The 25,830-nt window shown below is 33.3% G+C and overlaps 1 protein-coding gene across 1 annotated transcript in view; it reads right to left on the bottom strand.

Annotated features, from left to right (window-relative positions):
- The window catches only part of MALRD1 (MAM and LDL receptor class A domain containing 1), an 879,021-nt gene that overhangs the window by 479,972 nt on the left and 373,219 nt on the right, over window positions 1–25,830 (bottom strand). Inside the window, exon 28 of the mRNA XM_074195229.1 lies at window positions 20,835–21,126. Within this exon, the coding sequence (XP_074051330.1) occupies window positions 20,835–21,126 (292 nt within the window). The remainder of the gene's footprint in view (window positions 1–20,834; window positions 21,127–25,830) is intronic.

The raw sequence follows: 25,830 nt of genomic DNA, 5'->3' as shown, positions 1-25,830 counted from the left end.
CCTGCACTGGTAGGGAAGTTAGGAAGCTACTCACCAGATGTTCCTTCCATTGATGGAAATACAAATTCGATTAAAAAAATTCTTTGAAATAAAAATTCTCTAGTATTGGCAGACATAAACTAATTAGAAATGTGCTTTAAAATATCTCAGTAATAGAATATTTTATTTTTACATTGGCCTTAAATGATCATCAGCACATTACCATGAAGAGATTTTTTTAAATTTATTTTGTATTTATTTAAGGCAATGGGGGTTTAACGACTTGCCCGATGGGGTTAAGTGGCTTGCCCAAGGCTTCACAGCTAGGTAATTCTTAAGTTTCTGAGGTTAAATTTGAACTTGGATCCTCCTGACTCCAGGGCAGATGATCTATTCACTGTGCCTAGATGCCCCACTAAGAGATTTCTATCGAATATACATTTAGGTTTGCTTTTCTAATACCCAAGAACAAGTGTTCTTTCATCTGTGATAGTTCCAAGGTTTAAACTAATGAGAAATGAGACTACTACATCTCAGGGCAGGCGGGGGGGGGGGGGGGGGTGATGTATAATGAACTACAATATTTGTGCTGGGCAATGAATTCTCTGATGGAACTACAGAAACATTAATGTGGGGATTCTTACTGTAAAAATGTAGATTGAAATCCAATTATGCCTTCTCAGACTATCCAAGTCATGTCAATATTTTCAGATAAACTAACCAAAAGTAGTTCATCCAATATCCTGATGATCTCTTGCCAATGCATGAGTAACATTTGCATTGCATTCAAAGATCAAATATATTATGGAAGAACAAAAAACTATGTCAACAAAATATTCATTTAATTGATTTCACTATTATATCATGATTGTTATATTGGATTAAAACTTTTCTTGACTCCTCATGTTTTCTCTGGCCCTTTATAGAGTTTCCAAAAATATCTATTTCCAGTTATACAGTAGAGTTCAACCACAAGCCTGAAGTATTTTGTTGTTCATTATACAGTTTTTCCATAATAGCCTCATTCAACCTCCAAGATCAAGGATATACAAATAAGGTCAAATCTAATCTCACAAAGAAGTCAAACAGTTGGCCACTATTTTTTTAAAAATTGTGATTATTGGGAAGAGATGATATCTCTTCACTTCTTGGCTTCCTATTCATAACTCTCATTCCAAAAATTTGAGAAGTCGATACTGAGAATGAAATATGAATCTCTTGTAAGTCACAATTATTCTATGAAGCTTCTCAAACAATCTTCTCATTTTAACTCAGTCTTCAATCAAAAATGGATGTAACTTTAATAAATATCATACCCTTAAAGTAAAATGTACAACTTTCCCTGTCAAGAATTAAATTATACAAGTTATACCCTTTCAAAGGATCCTTATTAAACATTGAAACATTTTCCCTAAAATAAAATTGAGGGGCAGCTAGGTGGCACAGTGGATAGAGCACTGGCCCTGGAGTCAGGAGGACCTCAGTTCAAATCCGGCCTCAGACACTTAATAATTACCTCGCTGTGAAGCCTTGGGCAAGTTACTTAACCTTACAAAAACATAAAAAAATTAAATTGAATTTACTAACAGTAAACCTTTTGTATCACTTTTTGTGACTCTAATGCTACTATTTCAAGAAGTTATTAAAACACAAAACATTTTATTTGCTTGACAAATATTACCCTTCAGTCTTTAACACTTACCTATTTGTACATGACCTATCTTCATCTGGATACAAGTCCTCCCAATCTCTTAAAATCACTTACTGTGTATCTACTTTGTATTTATTTGTGTACTCATTTTATACTCCCAGTGGATTGTTAAGAAGCTAGAGGGCTGGGACTGGGATTTGATCTGTACTGCATTATACATTGTAGACATTTTGTTGTTGTTTAGTCATTTCAGTGACTCTTTGTGACCCCATTTGGGATTTTCATGGCAAAGACACTGAAGTGATTTCTCAATTACTTCTCCAGCTCAAATAAAGAAACTGAGGTAAATAGGGTTAAGTGACTTGTCCAGGGTCACACAACTGCCAAGTATTTAAAGACACATTTGAACTCAGGAAGATGAGTCTTCTTGACACCAAGTCTGCAACTCTATTCACTATGCCACCTAGTTACCCAGGTATTTAATATAGATATGTATATAATTCAGGTATTTTAAAAAGTTATTGAATAAATTATTAAGCACAAAGGAGAACTAAGAGAGAATTGGACATGTATACTTTGAAGGAGGAGGAAGTCCTATTTCTTGGTGTCTGAAGAGTGAAAGACTATAAAGGAGATATAAGAACTGCTCCTGTAAGCATCTTGCACTATAACATCAATATTGAAAAAAAAGAATTTGCAAGACTAAAGACCTTCAATCATTGCAAAGAGCAACAATGATTCTAGAGGACCAATGATAAATAATGGTACCTACCTCCTGACAGAGAGATTGTAGCATAACATGCAGAATCAGAAAGGCATTTTTGGACTTGGTCACTGTGTGAATATTTTCTGTTTGAAACTACTTATTTTCTAAATGGGTTTTTATTTTTATATGGAGGCAGAAGTGAAAGTCTTGGTATTTGAAAAATAAACTCAATGACACAAGAAAAGAATTTCTTTATTTCTAAGTTTCAGTGGATACCTGACCTATAGCTCCTAAACAGGAATCCATTCTTCTGGAAATCAAAGTGTAGTTATCACTGTTAGGTCTCATGGCCTTAAGGTCCTCATTTTATTTGAGGGGGATATGTATTAACAAGGTGAAAGAAAAGTCTTTGAAATTGGTGTAGTGAATTCCAAAGAAGACCTATACTCAGATCCAGATGTGTCCAATCCTGATCCATGATAATCGAGTCATAAGCATTGGAAGATGGAAAACTGTAAGAATCTCTTGGTGGGATGGAAATTTCAGAGTTAAATTTAAGCTCTGAAAGGTTAAAGTTTAGGATTGAAGAAAGGGATAAGAATTGTGCATCAGGACAGAGAAAATGTCTTACACAAGTGATGAAGAGATTCTAGCTCACTTTGAAAGTGGCTATTTGAAGATAACTATGGGACTTTCAGCCAAGATGGTGTGGAGAAGGAAGGAACTTTGTTAACCCCTCCTGGATTTTCCTCAGAAACAACATTATTCTAGCCTCCTTAAATATTTTGGAGTGACAGAAACCACAAAAGAGCAAAGGGGAACATCTTCCAGCAAGGTCTGTCACTTGGGGTGGGATGTAGGTAGGGGAGTATGTGTACAGAACATGGGAGTACACAGAGCAGAGAGCAAAGACCAAATGCATAGGAAGTGGGTGGGGTTGAAGCATTGACAAACTAGAGATCCTCGGCTATGGGAGCGAAAGATTTTGCAGTTTGACCTGTATGGCACGTGTACTGGGCAAGCTCCAGCATCATTGCCCAAGACACCCATTCAGCCAACATAGCTGGCTGGGAGCATCGCTGGTATTCTCAATCAGAAGGGCCTGGCAATCTTGCACAGACAACCCAGAGACAGTGCCAGGTATCCCTACCTTTCTCAATAGCCCAGGGAGTGGTCAACTGACAACCCCAGCATTCAGAGTCCAGAGAGACAGCTTCTGGTATTCCTTATGGGTTGGTTTACTGAGCAACCCTGTCCTAACATCTATGATCCCAAGCCAGTAAGCAAGCCTGTAGAGTTCTCAACATAGAAGATCTGCAAACCAGTCCCTCCTCTAACAGAAGAACCATGGGATTGGGCCCAGTAACAAATCCCAAAATTAATGAGAAAGGTCAGAGCAAAGCAGGGTTTACTGAAAGTTAACTTGTAGATAAGAATGGGAAAAACACTAGCTCAGAAAAGGAGTGCAAAAGAGTTAATACATGTGAAGCTTCCCAGGAGAAAGACTAGCCAAAAAGACTTCTTAGAAGAGCTCAAAAAGGATTTTAAAATCAAATGGAAAAAATGGGAAAAGAAATGCATCTTGAAATAAAAAGTGACAGAAAAAATCAATCCTTTAAAAATACAATTGGGTTCTTTGAAAATACAATTGCCCAAAGAGAAAGTAAGATGCAAATGCTAGCTGAAGAAAATGCCTCCCGGAAAAATAGGCTGGGAATTGTAGAAGCTAATACCTCCAAAGACACCATGAATCTGTTAAACAAAATGTTAAAAATAGAGAGGAAAATATAAAATAATCCATTGGTAAAAAAATGATAAGGAAAATTAATCTGGGAGAGGAAATTTAAGAATTATTGGAATATAATAATAAAAAAATAACCTGAATCACAATTTTCAAGAATTATTAAAGAACTACCCTGATATCCTAGAACCAAATAGAGAACAAAATAGTTATTGAAAGAATCCACCAATTACCTCTTGAATGGGATCCCAAGATAAATACACCAAGAAATATTGTAGACAAACACAAGAATCACCAGATCAAGAAGGAAATCATGCAAGGAAACATAGGGAGCAATACAAACACCAAGGAGCTAGAGTCAGGATTAAACAAACCCTGACTTCACATTAAAGGATCAAAGGCCTGAAATATGAAACTAGAGAAATTAGATATGATAGACCTCTGGAGAAAATTGAATGAAGACAGAAAGGAATATACCTTTTTTTCTGCAGTATATGGCAAATACCCCCCAAAATGACTATGTATTAGGATATTAAAAACCTGATAATCAAATGCAGAAAGGCAAAAATATTGAATTCATTCTTTTCAGATCATTATGCAATAAAAATAATGTGCAGTAAAGGGTCATAGAGTGACAGAACTAAAATTAATTTGAAACTAAGTGAACTAAATTTAAAAAAGATTGGATAAACAACAAAACATAAAAATAATTAATAATTTCATCCAAGATAATGACAATAAGGAGACAACATACCAAAATTTGTGGGATATAATTAAAGTAGTTATTAGGAGAAATATTATATTTCTAAATACAAACAAAAATAAAACAGAAAACGAGGAGATCAATGAATTGGGCATGCAATAAAAAGCTAGAGAAAGAACAATTTAAAAATTCTCAATTAAATATCAAATTAGAAATTCTGAAAATTAAAGGATAAATTAATAAAAATAGGAAGTAAGGAAACTATAAAACTAATAACAAAAACTGAATTGGTTTTTATGAAAATAAATTAGATAAGCCTTTGGTTAATTTGATTAGAAAAAAGAAGAAGAAACCAAATTACCAATCACCACCAATGAAGAGGAAATTAAACTAACAATACAGAGTTATTTTGCCCAGCAATATGTGAGCAAATATGAGTCTAAGTGAGATGGATGAATATTTACAAAATATAAACTTCCTAGTTTACAAAAAAAGAGGAAATTAAATATTTAAACAACCTCATCTCAGAAAAAGAAATTGGACAAGTCATCAATAAACTCCCTAAGAAGAAATCTCCTGGGTCTGATGAATTCAGAAGTAAATTCTATCATACATTCAGGGAAAATGAGTTCCAATTTTATGTAAACAATATGAAAAAATAGGTAAAGTCCTACCAAATTACTTCTATATCAATATGGTACTGATACCTAAACCAGGAAGAGTCAAGACAGAAAGAAAATTAAAGATCAATTGCTCAAATGAATATGTATGCAAAAGTTTTCACTAAAATATTACCCAAAAGATAACAGCAAATTATCACCAGGATGATATATTATAATTAAATAGACATTATACCAGGAATGCAAGGTTGGTTCAATATTAGGAAAACTACTGGCATAATTGACCACATCAATAAAAAATCTAACATAAATCATTTGATTGTTTCAATAGATACTGAAAAATCTTTTGACAAAATGCAATAGCCATTCCTAATAAAACATTAGAATATATAGGAATGAATTAAGTGTTCCTTAAAATGATGAGCAGTATTGATTTAAAACATCAATAATTATAAGTAATCGATACAAGGGTGAAGCATGCATGTCTGCTATCGCCACTTTAATTCAATATTGTCTAAGAAATGTTAACTTTAGCAATAAGAGAAGAAAAAGAAATTGAAGGAAATTAGAAGAGGTGATGAAAAAATGAAACCCTCAGTCTTTTCAGATGATATGATAATATATTTAAAGAACCCTAGAAAATTATCTAAAAACTACTTAAAACAATTAGCAACTTTAGCAGAGTTGCAGGTCATGAAGTAATCCCACATACATCATTAACATTTCTATGTGAAGACAAACAGGACACGGAAACAAGTTAGAAAGAGAAATTTCATTTAAACTATAGACAACATAAAATACTTGGGAATAGTCAGACTCAGAAAAATTATGAAACAATTATGAAAATATGAAAATTTTTCATAGAAATAAAAGCAGATTTACATACCTGGGTAAATGTCAATTGCTTATGGTTAGATTGAGTTAATATAATAAAAATGACAACTGTACCTAAATTAATTTACTTATGCAGTGCCAAACCATCCACGTTTCCAAAAAAAATACTTGATTGAGCTGGAAAAAAATTTAAACTAAATTCGTATGGAGGAACAAATGGTCAAGACTATAAAAAAAAAATTCATGACCAAATAAACAAAGCAAAGGAAGGCAATTTAGCTATGCCAAATCTAAAATTATATTACTATACATCAGTCATCAAAATTGTTAGAACTGGCTAAGAATTGGAGAGGTGGATCAGTGGAATAGATTGAGTGCAAAATAAACAGTGGTAAATGACAACAGTAATTTGCTGCATATAAAAATTCCAGCTTCTGGGATAAGAAATCACTCTTTGATCATAGCTGCTGGCAAAACTGGTAAACAGTATGACAAAAACTACGGATAGAACAACATCTATCACTTCAATCCAAGATAAGGTAAAAATGGGTACAGGATTTCAATATAAAAGGTGGTATCATAAGCCAGGAAGGACAAGGAATAGTTGGATCAAAGAAGAGATGGAGAAGATTATAAAATGCAAATTGGATAATTTTTATTATATTAAATTAAAAAGGGTTTGCATTAAAACCAAGGTAACCAAAATTCAAAAGAAGACAGTAAATTGGAAATAATTTTTACAATTGTTTCTGACAAAAGACTTATCTCTAAACTATATAGAAAACAGAGTCAATTTTATAAGAAAACAAGGTATTCCCCAATTGATAAATGGTCAAAAGATATGAGGAAGCAATTCAAAAGATTAAGAAATTAAAATTATTTATATTTATATGAAAAAATACTCTAAACTTTTATTGATTAGAGAAATGAAAATTAAAATAACTCTGAGTTGCCACCTCATACCTCTCAGATTCGCTAATATGACTAAAAAGAAAAATGATCAGTGTTGGAGGAGATGGGGCAAACCTGGAACACTATTGGAGTTGTGAATTGATACAATTATTCTAGAAAGCAATTTGGAATTAGAGCCCAAAAGTAATAAAACTGTGCATACCCTTTGATCTAATGATACTACTACTTGGTCTGTATTCCAAAGAGAACACAAAAATGGGTAAAAATAACCCCACATGTATAAAAATATTTATAGTATCTCTTTTTCAGTGTAGTAAAAAATGCAAATAATTCCCCAATTCATATCAAAGGATATGAATAGACAGTTTTGAAATGAAGAAATTAAATCTATTTGTAATCATATGAAAAACTGCTCCAAATAACTACTGATTAGAGAAAGGCAAATTAAAACAACAATGAGATATCACCTCACACCTACCAGATTGGCCAAGATGAGAAAAAGGGAAAATGTTAAATGTTGGAAGATGATAAACGTTGGAGAGATGGGAGGATTGGGACATTGATGAATTTGCTGGTGGAGTTGTGAACTGATCCAACCATTCTGGAGCGCAATATAGAACTATGCCCAAATTGCGAAACAACTGTTCATTCCCTTTGAACCAAACAATTCTAATTCTAGGCCTATATCCAGAAGAAATCATAAAAAATGTGAAAAGTTCCACATGTACCAAAATATTCATAACAGCTCTTTTTGTAGCGGCAAAAAATCAGAAAATGAGGGGATGCCTATCAATTGATGCAATGGTTGAACAAGTTATGTTATATAAATACTATAGAATACTATTGTTCTAAAAGAAACCATAAATGGTCAGGATATAGAGATGCATGGAATGAATTACTGGATCTGATGCTGAGTGAAGGGAGCAGAACCAAGAGAACATTGTACACATTAACAACAATGTGAGATGATCACAATGGATGTAGTTTTTCTCAGCAGTTCAGAGAGCCAGGACAGCACTATTAATTAGACTCCCCCTCCAGAAGAAGAAAAACAAAAAATAGCAAAACAACAACATCCTTCAGAATATGATGAAGACTACATTCACTTTTTAAAAAATAACTCTTTTGTATTTATTTCCCTTAGCCCTAATTCCTCATGCTGAAAATGAGTAATCTGTAAACATGTAAGTGATTGGCAGTGATCTAATATGTGCAATATTAACCTGACAGTTTGCCACTGAGGGAAGAAAGGGTAGAAGGAAATTTTGTAACTATATATATACATACATATATATATATATATATATATTTATATATATATATATATATACACACACATATAAAAAATACACACATATATATATACATTATTTGCATATGGATGAATGTTGAAAAGTATATCAATAAATGTATCAATGAATGTATAAGTAAAAAATTCATGTGTCATACAAAAGTATATTTTGCACAAAAACACAAGTTAATTTTAAAAAAAGATCAGCAAATCACTGAAAATTGAGGGAATGTCCATTAACTAGGAAATGACTGAACAAATGAGGATGTATGAATGTGATGGAACACTGTTGTCTATAAAATGATGAGGGATGAGACTTCAGAATAATCTGGAATATTGAAATATAAAAAAGATTTGCCACTTTTAATGGATGACCCTTTGAGGTCATGTACAATGTTTCTCAGACCTTTCTCTAGAATTTTAGAGGAGATTAACATTTATTTATTTTTCCAACTACATGCAATGGAAGTTTCAAAAATCATTTTTTCTGCAAGATTTTGAGTTTTACATTTTTCAACTTCCCTCCCCCTGACAAAAAAGCAAGCTAATATAGTCTATACATGTATAACCATGCTAAACATAGGTTAATATGTTGTGAAGGAAGAATTGAATCATAATAAAACAGAGGAAAAAAAGATGTAATACATAAGGCACCTTGTAAAAATTGAAGATAGTAAACTTTGGTCTGCATTTAAACTCATCAGTTCCTTCTCTAGATATGGATGGTATTTCCCATCACATGTCTTTTAGAATTGTCTTTGATTATTTTACTGCTGAAATAAACAAGTCCATCATAGTTGATCATTGCCCAATGCTGCTGTTACTTTGCATATTGTTCTTCAGGTTCTGTTTACTTCACTCAGCATCAGTTTATGTAAGTCTCTTTTTTTAATTGCAAATGTTATTATTTTTTTCATGTTACTACAATAGTCATGTTATAAAAGTATACATAATCCTCCATACCAAAAGAAAGAGACTCCTCAAGAAAATAAAGTGAGAGGGGAAAATAAAATATACTTCAGACTGCATTCAGATACCATCAACTCTATCATTGGGATGGATAGTATTCTTTATCATAAATCCATCAGAATAATTGCTTGTGTTTTACTCCATAAAACTTTCTTTTTTTGATTTAGTTTTTGCCTAAATGCAACAGAGAGATCTTATTGCCTTTGCATCTTATTGCTTATGATTGAAATGTGAATACAATAAATATATTGAACAAGGAATATATTTTAAAGTGGAAAAATTAATAATCTATGCATAAGTAGTCTAAAAATCTAATTATGAATATACATATTACTAAGTTATTGTCATTTAAATGGATAGCTGTTTCTTATTCCTATGTAGGTGCACAAATAAATTTTTTATAAGTCCTGTAATATTAGAAGACAACTACAAAAACTTTGATGTCATTTTCTGTGGGATTAGTACAGTCAGGCAATCCTAAATATACCATGATTGTCTATTCATTTGTTGGATTCAAAATTGGTCCTCTGTCTCAGATACACTATCAAAGGCAAAGACATAAAGAATTTGGGCCAAAACATTATTTTGTGTGTGTGTGTGTGTGTGTGTGTATGCGTGTATGAGTGAGTATATTGTATGTATGTATGTATAAAGATAAATAGGTGTGTATATGTATAAATATATACACATATTTATGTGTATTTTCTAATATATGTACATACATGTATTTAATGTATATATATATATATACTTATTATACATATTACATATTATCCAGGTATCTTAATAATCTATACTCTCTAGAGTGAGTAGGTTGCACAGTGGACAGAGCACTGGCCCTGAAGTCAGGAGGACCTGAGTTAAAATCTGGCTTCAGACACTTAATAATTACCTAGCTATTTGGCCTTGGGTGAACAACTTAACCCCATTTGCCTTGCAAAAAACCCCCAAAATCATCTATACTCTCAATTCTAGGTCCAGATGCAAATGGAACTTTTATAGATATAGTAGGGCATGTGCAATTAAGCAGACAAATTTTGGTTTTATGAGTTTGACCAATCATTATAGGATAATCATTATCATCACCCCATCTTCAAATTCTAAAGAAAGCCAGGGTCTTATGCAAAACTTATGTCATATCTTTATTACTATCTTGGGGTGAGGGTGGGGAGGGTAGTGTCTGAGGCACATTTGAACTCAGGTCTTCTTGACTTAACATTTCCATGGTTCACTGTCCTCTCATTGCTTAATTGCATTTGTCCCCTAAAGTTTCTCTCCTATTTGTCTATTGACAAATATGAACATTTCTACTATAACAATATTTTCCCTATATGTTATTCTTTCCATACATATAACTACCATGTTTTTCATCATCTCTCATATGTACAATTGCAAGAGCCTTTTAAATGGATTTTCGACCTCTAGTCTCTCCCAATCAAATCAGTTTTTTAGTCAGCTGCAAAATGATTGGCAGTGATCTGACCATGTCACACATACCCCAACTCAATTGCTGTCTTTTACCAACATGATCAAATAAAAACTCTTCAGTTTGACACTTAAAGCTCTTTTTATCCTGGTCTTTTTCCTGTCTTTCGACAAATGTTAGAATGCAATTACACAGGATTCTATGCCTGATAAATCATTTTTGTATTTCACTGCCTTTCACCCAACCAGATCACTAGAAAACTTTTCCTCGACATCTTAGTTTTTCAGCAAATGGAAGTGAAAATCATCATGTACAGAGGGAATAGAGAAAGAGACTCTGACAGAACCTCAGGGAACAATGAAATTTAGTAGTGACAAGGAGAAGATATAATTAAAATAAAGAAGGTAAAGAAAAGGATGTTTGTTTTAAAGATAGAGGAGATCTGGACATATTTGTAGGCAATAGTGGAAGATACTTAAAAAAGAAGGAGTTTCAATATTACAGAAAGAAATAATGTTCTAGAAAGCAATCTCCAAGATAAAAAGATGGGGAAGAAGATAGGGAATATGGGGTGAGATAAGGGAAAGAATATTGGTTAATCTTGCCAAAGAGAAGCCTCTTTCACAGAACCTAGAGTTGAAGAAGGGGGGCTTTGAAGAATGGAGTAAGGGCATGCTTTGGAAGCTCATGATAGATAACATTAATTTTCTCAGTAAAGACAGAAGTGATATAATCTTCTGAGAGAGTGAGAGGGGGAATGTGCTTGAAGACTAAGTTTCAAATAAACAGTTAATGGAATTAATTAAAGAGTCAATCAAAAAGAAAAAGAATAAAGGGATTTTCAAGCAGCAATGGTGCCCATGTAAACCAGGAGAACACAGATTTGTAATAGATTTAATCAAGCAATTCAGTATGATGGGAGTAAAGAGAGAGGATAGATGGGAATGACTCAGGGTAATGTTTGTCAATGTGCATGGCATTAGGATAAAGAGACAATGGAGCAATGATCAGAGGTATAGAGGAAATGGTTAATTACAGATCAGCATAGTAAAACAGGAAAATTAATGCAGGAATGATGAGTTGAAGAACAGAGGACAGAGTGATTGGAGGTCCCAGTGAGGATAATAAATAACTATGAGGAGTAAGTCAAAGAGATGAAAAGATAGGAGATTATGATAAAAAAGTTACTTGCAGGGATCAAGGTTATGAGAATGGCACAATTTTAGGTTATTGTTAGATCTGAGATCAGAGCATCCCTTTGGGTTCTATGCTCTGAATAATGACAGAATGCATGGGAGTTGAAGAAACTGATGAATTAGAGGACCAGCTTTTTGAAGGAATATAAAATGTTGGAGTCTTCAAGTAAGGAGGCAAATGCAAGTTTGGAGAGAACAACTATTAGTAAAATATCCAATTCCTTGAAAGAAAAGACAGTGTAACTTAGAGAATGCAATATTATAGTAAGAAAGTTATTGTGAGGAGTATACAGATGAAAAGAGCATCAGTCAGACTACAGACAATAAAAGTAGAGGGAGAGATCAGAGGAATGAGTGGCAAATAGTATGCTATCCTCCTTGACCACTATGACAGGAAGAAACAAAGGAAGCAAAGATAACCACACTGACCAGGCTATTCAGGAGTTTAATGGCTTCTAAAGAAAATCTGAAATTGTTGAGAATGAGAAAAAAAGATGCAAGGAATGTAAGATAAAGAGATATAGGGTAAAGAAAAGTTTTTGGTTTGTTTTCATTTTTTTTTGTATTTTGGTTCCCAATTCTCTTGTTCCCTTCAACATCACCCCATCCATTAAAAGGCAAGCAATAGGATATCAATTATATATCAATTATACATATAACATGATATAAAACATTTCTATAATAGTCGTAAAGCAAAAAAATCCAAGAAAAATAAATTGCAAGAAAATATGCTTCAATTTGCACTCAGACATCTCCAGTTCTTAGCTTTTTTTTTAAATCATAGTCTTTTGGAATTGTTGTGGACTAAATGTATCAAACAGGATAGCTAACTATTTCAAAGATTACCATTGCAGTATTACTGTTAATGTTCTGGTTCTACTCATTCCACTGTGTATCAATTCATAAACATCTTCCCAATATTTCTGAAACCATCCCCTTCATCATTTTAGTATTCTATCACAATTATGCATCCAATTGATGGGCATCCCCTCAATTTCTAATTATTTGCCCTCACAAAAAAAAGGAAATTTTATGTTGATATACAGATGCCTTTCACTTTTTATTAAATTTTAGGCTATAGACCTAAGAGGTGTACTGGTTACATATTGTTACATATTGTGCTTTAGGCATAGATTCAAATTGTTCTCCCAATTGGATGGATCAGATGAAATAAAGTTTGCTAATATTAAACCAATGAGATAAATATGAAGCACACATATAGAAGATGATACATGGTAAAATTAGCAGAACTGTAACTTATTAAACACTGACAACAGCTAGTCAAAAAGAGACAGTGGAAGAAAAAGGGGGGGGAAGGAAAAAACAAAGAAATATAATAAAGTATAATAAAGGTTAACAGGTATTTAGATGCAACCCTTGAAGGAGCCACAGAAGAAAAACATCGACTTTGCTCATTTGTGTCTTGATAAGTAATTTGATAATACTTTAATCAAGACTAAGGTTTTCTTCAATTCTGTACAAAATGACTAGAATATAGTAAGTTTGAATACTGATTAACTAACTTATAAATCTATTATTTTTCTTTAAATTAATGGTGATAAAATTTTGCTATCTACTTTGTTTAATATATCTTAGAGTCATTTGTCTTCAGGAGGAATGCAATCTTAATTTAATAAAAGTTGGTGTGCAGAAATTCAGTTTACAAGTTTGTCTTTTTTTTATAAGGACATTGCATTTTATGGGGTGGTATAATTCACATGGCGTTCAATTCCCCATATCACCCTTTTTAACTTACACCTGATGGCTTCTTAGTTAAGAAAATGTATTAGAAAGGGTTGTATGCAAAAGATGCCTTGGGCAGCTAGGTGCAATGGATAGAGCACCAGCCTTGGAGTCAGGCCTCAGACATTTAATAATTACCTAGCTGTGTGGCCTTGGGCAAGCCACTTAACCCCATTGCCTTGCAAAAAAAAACAAAACAAAACAAAACAAAAAAACAAAAAACATGCCTTTATATATTTTATATACTGCCATGTTGGAGTATTAGATTTATTTCTGTTCAGCTCAAGAAAACTAAAATCATTAATCACAATTATACACATAGGCTTTAACCAATTAGAACTGCCTGAAGCTGTACTGGAATGCCTTAAGAGATAAAGAATTTCTGTCATGTGATTTTTTTTTAAAGAATAGACTAGGGCTAGGCAACACAGTGGATAGAGCACTGGCTCTGGAGTCAGGAACACATGAGTTAAAATCTGTCGAGACACTTAATAATTACCTACCTGTGTGACCTTGGGCAAGTCACTTAACTTATTTGCCTTGCAAAAAACCAAAACATTGCCTTGCTTAAAAAAGGAATAGCCTAAATGATGAAATCTTTTTCAGTTTTTTGAAGGAATACCATTTTAGGTAAAGGTTGAATTAAATGACTTTCAGGAGTCAATTCCAAATATTAATTCTATGAATATTCTGTTGCAGTATATATTCATGCTTAACATATAAAAATATAACAGGAATTGAAAAATGTAGCCACCAATTCTAAAAACATGTTTCTTACTTCCTGGATTGCTCCTGTTGCAGAAGGAGACACTACATGGGTTGGGATACTATAAACTCAATCAAAATAACAGGACTCAGATACCCTGGTTCCAAGCAATTTTCCCACAGAATGAAAGACATGGCTTTTATTGAAATAATCTCCAGCTATAGAAAGTATATTTTCCTTTAAACAGTGTTCTAAGTTCAAAAACTAGAAAATTTATAATCAAGTATCTCACCACAATTATGTAAGAGTGGGAAAGCCAAATACCATTTTCAGATGAGTTACAACTCCCACATCTTTTCAGTTTATTGGAACATGAATCATATCTGGTCACTAGCTTTCCTTCTTTCTTGTCACTTATTCTGAGAAACATATTGTGCATTGTTTAAATAATATTCAATCATTCAAATTATCATTTTGAAAAAGACTACATATTGTCTAATGCTCTCAGTATATTAGATATTAATTAAATTTAATGAAATCTAAGGATTACTTTCTCTTTTATCCAGAAAATCATTTAGATAAGAATGATATGTGTTAATTTAACTTTAATTAAAAGCAGTCAAACCAGTAACAAATGATTATATTTGTATTTTAACAGTGATGATAGTTTGAATAGGACTACAATGAGCCCTTAATGTAGCTGCTGCTAAATCCTGTGTAATCCTGACTGAAGCACAATGATGTTTGAATTGTTTCCTTCTGGCTGCTTGTAATATTTTCTCTTTGACTTGGGAATTCTGGAACATGACTACAATATTCCTGGGCGATATTTTTTTTAAATCTCTTTTAGTAGATCAGTGGATACTCTCAATTTCTATTTTTCCCTCTGCTTCTATGATATCAGGGCAATTATCGTGTAGAAAATTTTTTAAATGAAGTCAAGGTTCTTTTCCTGATCATAAATTTCAGGTAGCTCAATAAGTTGTAAACTTCCTCTTCTGGATCTGGATACGATATTTCACATTTTCTTCTAGTTTTTCATTCTTTTGATATTGTTTTGTGTCTTGATTTCTTGCAAAGTCATCAACTTGCTTTAGCTCCATTCTACATTTGAAGGAGTTGATTTCTTCAGAGCTTTCTTATCTCCTTTTCCATTTGGTCAGTTCTTCTGATTAAGGTATTTTTATTTTCATTAAATTTTTGAACTTTTTTCCCCATTTGATCTAAACTAGTTTTAGTATGTTATTTTCTACAGAATTTTTGGGGATCTCCTTGGCTAGGCTGTTGACTTGGTTTTCATGTTTTTCCTGCATCTCCCTCATTTCCTTTCCCAATTTTTCTTCTACCACCCTTACTTGATTTTCAAAATTGTTTTTGAGTTTTGAAATAGCCTGAGTCCAACTGCTATATTTCTTGGAGGATTTAGATGCAGAAGCTTGGACTTTCTCATTTTCAGATTCTGTATTTTGGTCCTACGTGTGACCAAAGTAATTGTCTATGGTCAGGCTCCTTTTTTCTGTTTACTCATTTCCCCTGCCTGTGCCTGGTTTTGGAGTGCTTCCTGAACTTTTGAGTATTATTGGGACACCCTCGCAAGGACCTCAGTTCCTTCAAGGTATTATGAGAGGCTGTGACTGCTGTCCTGGTCTGTGAATGACCACAAGCTCAACCCTCTGCCCTGGAGCTGTGAGGGGGGACCCTGCTCCACTGCAATGGGGTCCCCTGACTGCAATCAGGGTCTGAACATGGACAAAGCAGCACATTCCTGGCCCAGGGACAGAGGAGAGACCTCAACAGTCTCCCCCCATTATGTGGGCTGAGTGCTCTGGGTATAGCTGCTGGGTGGCTCCTGCTGAACAGATCTGTGGACCTGCTTCCCTTTTCTGGGATCTGGACTGAGTTGAGAGCCACACTAACTCCCACTCACTTTGGCAGACATTTCCCCACTGATCTTCCAAGTTTTGCTTGGGTTGACAGGTCAGGAAACTGCTGCTGCTGCCAGGAGTCAGGGCTCCCTGGGATCCAGGCATCTGGGTGCCCAGCAGGCTGTTCCTGGAAGACTGAAGCTCCTTTGCTCCAGTGCAGTATTCCTGGATCTGCTGTCACCCCCTCCACTGCCACAGAACAGGGTTTTCCCAAGATCTTCCACGTTATCTTGGGCTGGAAAACTGCATCACTGGATCCTCCTATGGTTCTATCTCTTGAAAATTTGGTTAGAATCATAATTTTAAGGTTTTTGGAATATTTTAGAGAGAGGCTCTAGGAAATGCTGTTCTCATGCCACCATCTTGGCTCTGCCCCCCCAACAGTATAAATATGAACTTGTTGAAGTTAATTGCATGAAGTATTTTTCTATATTGATTTAGATTTGTATTGTTTATCTGATCAACTTCACTTATTTCAGTTTTCAGAATCTTTCTTGCTAGCATATATAAACATTTGTTTATTATTTTTAACAATCACTCATAACCTTAGTTATTACCTAATACAGAGGAAGATTTTCTTTTAACTCTTCTTGGCATAATTCTTTCTTATTTATTCCTTCAATTGTGGTTATGTCACATATTTCCACTTGTTCCCTGCCAAGTGGGTTTTTTAATTACATGATAAAATCCAAATATTTTAACCTGACATTCAAATACTAAGAACTGTTTATTCAAAGTTTCCCCATCATACTTCATCCTTCATACAACCCTCTGTATTTTACTCTGTATTTCATTTCTGTTCTTCTATTATTTTTTACACCTGCCATGTCTTTTTTTTTTATTTTTCTTGGTTCATATCTAAATCCTCTTAATCCTTTCCTAAGATTAAAGTATTTCTCTTCTAAAGTCGTTTTTGTATATTCCAGCATGAAGTGATCTTTCCCTCTTCTATTTTTTCTTTGCAATTCATTTAGTAAGACCTTATAGCTACTATTTTTATCACAATTGTTAAATTCATTATTGTACTTTTCATCACCTGGATCTCTATTATCTCTTATTTCCACTGGATAGCACTGGCTATTCCTCTTGCTGGTAAGACGCTTCAACATCATCTCTTTTCATAAAATATTTCTCTGTTTCTTCAAGGTGCAACTCATCAGGATCCTCTTATGTGAACCTTTATATGATCCCCTCAGTTGTTAATGCCCTGCCTCCCAAAAGACCATGTATTTAACTATTTTGTGTATTGCATTTATTATCTTTAAGTTTATTCTGTTAGGCTTTCATATGTATTTACTTCCCACATTAGACTATAAGCTTCTTTCAAGTAGGGATTGTTTCTCAGGTTCTACTTGTTTTGCTTAATAAATAATAGATGTTTAATAAAAGGCTTATTAATTATTTTTTCATTGTTATAAGAATATTATTTTGGATATGTCTTTCATGAGAATAAACTAGCAACTCTTCCATTACTTATCCTTAAGAGAGTTAGGTGGGAAAAGAGGAATTGAAGTGACTCCTGAATAGTTACAAAATCAATCAACAAACAATTATTAATCATCTATGTGTCATAGTCTGTGCTAGACACAAGAATAGCCATGATTAGACATGTCTTATCCAAGTTCTTCCTGATTCCAACCCTCTTTCTGTCCATCTATACACCATGTTATTATGCTTTTCCAGTTATCATTATTTATCAGATGGTTAACTCCCCAAGTATGATGGTCTTAGCCTTTCTACAGCCTCTAGAAATAGATTGAAAGTTCTTTGGATATAGAAGATTGGAAATTATTTCTTGTTGATTTGTTTGTACATTCCAAAATATATTCTTACTGCATTTCTAATATAATGAACTCATTGTACATAAAATCCCATTAAGAAATCACTAATATTTATAATAATAATGGTGATGTTTGCCCTTCATTCTCAAAGAAGACCACAACATCAGTTAGGTGATGCTATGCCAAGCACATGAATTGGATTTTAGTGAAGGGGGGGCAGACTGTAAAGTGGCCAGCCTCACTCTCTCCTCCAGAGCCATCTGGGTTCAGTGGCCAGATAGGAATCAGGATTATTAGAGATAAACCTGGGTTTGAAGCAATCAGGGTTAAATGATTTGCCCAGGGTAACATAGCTAGTTAGTATCAAATGGTTGAGGTCATATTCGAACTCCTGTCCTCCTGATTCCAAGATCAGTGATCCATCCACTGTGGCACCTTGCTTCTCTTTACTGACATTGACAAGTACTGCAACATTCCAAAGAAATAAAAAAGCCTTTTATGCATTATCACATTTGAATCTCACAAAAATGCTATGGATTAGGTACTATAGTTGTAATTATCTTCTTTTATTTGACTAAGAAAGAAACTGAGATTCTGTCAGTTTTTTTACAAGTTACCCTAGTCATACAGCTAAGAGAATATAGACAGAATTCAAACTCATCTATTTACAACAGAAACAACACTAGATCCACTCCCCTCTCTGCCTCTATTAAAAGAAAAATAAAATTTTATATAAGGATGTTTTATAATATAATTTGATACTGAGCAGAGCACAGGATAGCTTCCCCCTAATACCACATTATAATACTTCAGGACCATGAAAGAGATTGACTTTCTAAGGAACCATAGCAAAGAATTTTCTGATGTTGAACACTGTGATCAGGTTTCAGGGTTTTTTGTTTGAGATTTTTTTGATCTGAGAATTTACATATGATTTGATATATTTCAAAGTATAACACCCTTTATAAAATTTATTCAGAATTGAACAGTAGAAACTGCCAGAATTAAGGCAAATTCATTGACTATCAAATGAGAAAATATTTTCTAGGAAACTTCCCTTGAAATAATTTAAACAAACATTTTGAAATGAGAGGAGAAAGAAAAAACTGCTCTTTTGACTGTTTTTTGCTCAAAAAATAACCCACTTTTTTATATTCATAAGTCTTTTGCTTCTACAAGGATATAAGAATGTAAGAAAAGAAGAAAGGGAAGAAAGGAAGAGAGAGAAGACAGAAAGAATCAAAGAATATAGAAAGAAAGAAAGAAAGAAAGAAAGAAAGAAAGAAAGAAAGAAAGAAAGAAGAAAGAAAGAAAAAATAAAAAGAAAGTTAGAGAGAGAAAGAGAGAGAGAGAGAGAGAGCAAGGAAGGCAGAAGGAAAGGGAAGGAGGGAGGGAGGCAGGGAAGGAGGCAGAAAACAAGAGAGAACATTTATTTACAATGTGCTAAACACTGTGCTAAGTTTTGGGCATACAAAGAGAAAAGCTGGAAAAAGTCCTGTTCTCAAAGACCTCACAGCACAAATTGTAAATGCAACACCTAAAAGAAGGTTTATCTGCAGGGTAGATGGAAAGTTCTAGTAGTCTTAATGGTTCACTAGGTAGCAACAATAATTATTTGTGGTCTCATGACCTCACTAACACTGTCTTCCATTTACCTAAATACATTAAAATTCAATGGATGCACCACCCTCACAGCAAACATTCACATTTAATGGACTCTAGTATATTATAGTAAGGAGAAGAGATAGGAAGGATATGAGAGCTATAAAAGAGATGTATGGCACAGAGTGCCGGACTGATCATAGACTTATCCTCTCCAAGCTTAACATTCCCATTCAACAAAAGTGGTAGAGTGAAGACAAGGCCAGAATACTTAATGTCAGCATATTAGAGTAATTCTACAAATGTCAACAATTTGTTACTAACTTGGAGGGAAAGTTCAGCTCAAGGGATATGCCAGCTTTAGTCTTTCTGATAGCCAAACTACAAGTATATGTCATCACATCTACTCCTCTCTTTTCTTCCAACTCTGATTTAAACATATAAATTATTAGACACATAAATTTAGAGTTAGCCAAAGGAAGTCAAAAACAAGGAGAAATATTTTATGAACATCAAAATATTTATATCTGTGCATTTTTGTGACTGTAACTAATGGGAAACAAAATAAAAGCTCTTTGATTGGGAAAAGTATGAACAGAATGCAATGCATTAATGGAACTAAGAAATTACCAATGTGATGAATCCAAAGGAACATGGAAAGAAATAGACACAAAATGAAACCAAAAAGAAAAGAAAAAAGAGAGCCAAAGACGAATTGTAAAATACACTGACTACATGAATTGAATGCACATATACAGACAAATGAAAAATGAGTGACAAAATTACAACAATCTTAGCCTTGATGAAAATATGAGGAAAATATTTTATCCTATGCCTTTAAAATAGAGAAGGGAAAGGGTTCATAGATATGGAACATTGCATATATTTTTCAATACACTGATCAGTTTTGCTAATTTTTCTTCCTCATTTTCTTTTTCAAAAATAAATTCTTATAAAAATTACTTAAAGGAGTAAGAAATGGGGAAGGATAACAAATGGAAATGGGGAGAAGTTAAAAATATATCACCAAGATGTATTTTAAAGTTTACCTTTCTTTAGTGGGGTTAGAGATTCCTTGAGAATGGAGTGATGGGATAGAAAACAGCCTTTTGACAACACAATATCATCTAGGGCAATATGTCCCCTGTGACCTTTCCCAACGCTGCCTTCAAAGGTGACTTGGAAATCTTCATCATTGAGAAGAATTAGTTCTTTCCTCTTCCAGTAATTTCCTTGTTCTCCAGTGAGATGGAGTAGAACCTTTTTCTTATTTGTGATTGATACCTGAGAAACAGTTAGTGCTCCAATACCTTTTCCATACATGTGATAATGGAAAATGATCTAAAAGAAAAGAAATTGGCATTTAATAGGGTCTATTCATTTTCCTCAGCTTCACTTATTTCATACCATACATATCCCATTTTATTTACAAATGCCTGAAAGCTAGTTATTATAGTCAATCATTTTTTCTCCCCTTGTCAAATTCAAGTGAAAACATGATAACCTAAAGAACAGCACAAATTGCTTCAAATCCATTATCTACAATAAAAAGAAATTACTGAATGGAACCACAAGAATTCCAGCTCACCTGACAATAACTATCAGAAGGCATACTTCCCTGTCATAGTCTTTGAAAAGCCAGGTCCTCTCTATGACTGAGTCATCAGAGAAAGATTTTAATTCTACATATCACCTAGATTGAACTCATTTGATCCAATATCTCTATATTCATGTATCACATATCTCAGAGATAGCAAGTTGAAAGAGATAATCTATTCTGAGTTGTTCATTTGACAGATGATGTAACTGAAAACCAGTGAGGTAAAAAGGATTGGGCCAAAGCAACAGAGGTAGTGATGGAATTACCTTGTCCTGTTTCCAAATTGAAAAATCTTTACATTGGTTCATGAAAGTTCTGATTATAATTCTTGATAAAATAAAATATATTATCAAATAAATTCAATTTTCACCCATGGCTAATAGATTTTTGATACTACATGTACATCTGGACAGGCAATTGGAGCAGTAAATGGAGTAGCAAGCCTGAAGTCTGCAAGAACTGAGTTCAGATTTGGACACAGTAACTGTATGATCTTGGGCAAATCACTTAACCTTGATTGCCTCAGTTTTCCTATGTGCAAAATGATCTGGAGGAAAAAAAATTGCAAATTACTCCTGTATTTTGACCAAGAAAACCCCTGAGATCAGAATCAGACACAACTGAAATACCTAAAAAACAAAATGCACATTAGAGAGATAATGTAAATAAATTTACCTTGGATATTAATGGGGCAGAGTACCAATCATTTTGATAACATCAGAAAGAAATGGGGAAAACTATCTTGACTAAATTTCTAATCAGTCAACCAGAGAGAATAATTATGATGAGAATTTATAATTGTTTTGCCTTTGGCTACCTAAACAGTAGAATGTGAAAAAAAATTTTCTGATTTTGGCAGGCAAATTAAACATTAGGCATATAATTGGTCTGTCATTATCCACTTTCCAATTCTCTTGCACAATTTTATCATATCCATATGCAACAATAACAAAACTTAATTTCCGTAGATAATATCTCAGATTTCCTTTTCTGGCTAAAAGGAACATTTCTGCTGTAGTCCATGTAAGTTAATCACCAGGACAACATGAGCACATTAAAAAAATATGCTTCAAACTTTACCCCTTCTAAGGAGTTTTTCTTTCTCAGTGGAAATTTCAGGTTGACTCTGTTCAAGCTATGCAAAAATACTGCTTTAGGGTATTTCACAAGGTCAAGCATAAAAGGTGCTTTTCTTTAGAATTGGCAGGTAGCTCTGCTTACCTGGTAAACATATTTTATACATGAAAGAGCCAATCATTACCAGCACTGACCTTTCACTCACTCCTCTGTACTCAATATAAATCATAAATATTCATATAATGAACTATTCATCATTAAGTTTTCTATATTTCTTCCAGGCATGCTTTATTATTCTCCCACAGATCCTTATAACAGTAGGGACTATGGATAGGAAAGAAAAAAAAAACGAGGGAAGTGTAACTTAGCTGCAAAAAAATTTACATTAAAAATCATGGAATTATTGAACAAAAATATTTTAAATATTCTTTGAGAAAAAAATAGTATTTGAATTGTTGCCAAATTGGATTTCTATCTGTTTTGTAATTACTTATGTTTTGCCGCTTCTAACTAATTTGCATTATTTTGCCTCGGATTCATTGTACAACTATATTCTTTTTAAATTCGTTAGTGATTTTTTAAAGGATTGAATTTTTCAGGGAAGTTAAAGAGCAATATTTATTAAAACTTTGAAATTATTATACAATTTATATCAATTATAATAATATAGGAAGTAAGAGAGACAAGAAAAAGAGGGAGGAAGATGGAGAGAGACAGGGAGAAAGAGACAGGAGGGAAGTAAGAAGGGAGAAACAAAGAAAGAGGGAGATGTATGTTTGTCTGTGTGTGTGTGTTTGTGTGTGTGTGTGTGTGTGTGTGTATGTGTGTCTGTGTGTAAAAGAGAGAGGTAGAGAGAGAAGAAATAGAGGGGAAGAGAGAACGTGCAACCAGTATACTAAAGGAATAGAATTACAAAATCTTATCTTCATCTCAATAAGTCCATGAGTTAAGAGTTATCATCCTATCTTGAAGAAACTCAGTATCAGAGAGGTTAAGTGACTTGCCCAGAGCATACAGCAAGTAAATGTTAGAGTCTGTATTTGATGTTAAATTTCTACTCTCTGTAGGTCTTCTATTCTTTCATTATGCCAAAATGCTTTCTATATTAAATGGATTTAAATGACTAAATAAGTTAAATGAACTATCAGACCAGCAGGGATGGAAGATTCTTTGCTTTTGAAGTAATTATGATGAGACTAATTTCCTCTACAAAGCAGATCAAGTAAAATAAACCTGTGAAAACTCTACTCAAAAGAATTAGTTCCTAAACTCATATGTTAACAATGATTAAAACAACATTCCTTTTCTATTTTCAGCTATGTAACTTTTACAAACATATTAGTGTCTTAAATCTATATTGCTTAAAGACTGAAACAATAATTTATTGTATAAATTGGTCTAAAATAATTCACAAAAGTTGCTCAATACATCTTCATTAATAGGAGAAACCTGCTCTGTGAGGCCAAAAGATCTAGCTACTGGTTAAATGTAAAAATGACTGGCCAACATTTTTCATCCACTGAATTACCTTTTTCTCCATACTAGCAATTTTTGACTATCATTTTATTACATAAATCCTCGGTCTACCATTGACTATCTTCCTCACTCTGGTTCTTCCATCACTTCAGGTGAAGAAATGCCCTTTACACATTTCTTTTCCAATACAACTTGCTTCATAGTTATCGTCCTTTTATGAGTGTGTCTCTAATATCTCTATATTTTGGAACAAGTGATGCCCAAAGTGAGGAATGCACTCCTTTTTCAACTTCACCTTGTAGATAGTCTAATTTCTTTTCAAAGTGCAACTCTTTTGCCAGCTCTCTCTATCCCTCAGTTGCCAGTCTTCTCTCTGTCTTGAAATTATTTAGTTTATTATCTCTGTTTTGGTGTCTTTAGGTTCCTATCATATTGCTTTAGTAGAAGGTTAAAGCCATTGAAGATAGGGATTTTTATTTCTGTCTTTGTGTGGCTAGGGCCAATCACTATTCTTGCTATATTTTAGATACTTAATATTTGTTAAGTGGATTTAAATTTCTGAATGCTATCTTTCATAAATCAAAATTCACAAGTCAGCACCAAAGGAATGTAAATACAAATACAAATATATGTGGTTGCATATATTTTTGGTTTTTGAGCATTTCAGAAAACAGACCTCTCTCAAACTACCTTTCAATGAACAAACTTGCTCAAACAATGAGTATTGGCAAAAGCTCTAAATTATAGACTTAAGACGTAAGTCTTAGCAAGCAGAGAGTAACTGAGTGGTTCTGTTTTATACAGTCAACTGATATCGGAGTTAGGCCATGAAATCAGCCCTTCTGGACTCCAAAGTGAGTATTCTATTTACTACATAACATGGTTCTTGGCCCATCTTAAAAAATAAAAACAAAAATAAAGCAAATTTTCAGCATTTACTTCTTTCATGATGCAAGAGTTATTTATAAAATTTGTTTTCTGCCTTTAAAATCAGGTAAGAAAAAGTAATAAATCATATTCTGTGTATGCAGGTATATTCCTGTATGTGTGTATTATATAAATACAAATGCACAGATGATGGATATAGAGATGATTTAGATACTTACAAATGATATAGACAAAAAGATGGAAGGAGATATTATAAAGATGATATAAATAAAATGGAGGAGAGCCAGAAAGAGAAACAAAGAAAGCGACAGAAAGGAGGTTCTGAAACTACTTTCCCAATTTCTACTATAGCAGAGAATATTCCCAGAATAAGGCTACTTATATATCTTTCCCCAAGGTTTTAGAGGAAATCATGAAATCTTCCTGTAGTGGAAAAAAATTCTCATAGCAAATATTCATAATAAACCAAAACAAATTCTCACATGTGCATTCATTTGGAACATTGAGTCTATCATCTCTGGTAGAGGATGGAAAAATCATTCTATAAATTCTATAAATTAACAGTCTAATGATGGAGTCAAGCAACTACAAATGAGAGAGAGAGAGAGAGAGAGAGAAATTGGAGGTAATAAAAGAAAACATACATATATATCATATTTTATGACTTAATAATTTTACATTTCTTTATTGGATTTTCACACGTAAAAAATAACATATCCATACACATTTAAAAATCATGAGCCAAACAGTTTGATCTTATATGGAAATTGCCATCACTTTTATTTCAAAACTAGGCTATTAATCTTTCAGTTGACTGCTCTAGCAAAAATGGACCTAATGACTATCAAATGACTGGGAATTTCTAGACCTACCCCTAAGGTAGGTCAATCGAATGTAAAATTTTGAACATCATGAATTGTTTAAAACATCTAAAGTTGTAAAAAGGAACTTTGGCTTGAAATATTCCTTTCTGGTTCATTTGAGTCAAGATTGGATTAATCTAG

The sequence above is a fragment of the Macrotis lagotis genome, chromosome 7 (assembly GCF_037893015.1).
Source record: "Macrotis lagotis isolate mMagLag1 chromosome 7, bilby.v1.9.chrom.fasta, whole genome shotgun sequence".
Taxonomy (NCBI): Eukaryota; Metazoa; Chordata; class Mammalia; order Peramelemorphia; family Peramelidae; genus Macrotis; species Macrotis lagotis.
This window is presented reverse-complemented; position numbering and strand designations above follow the sequence as displayed.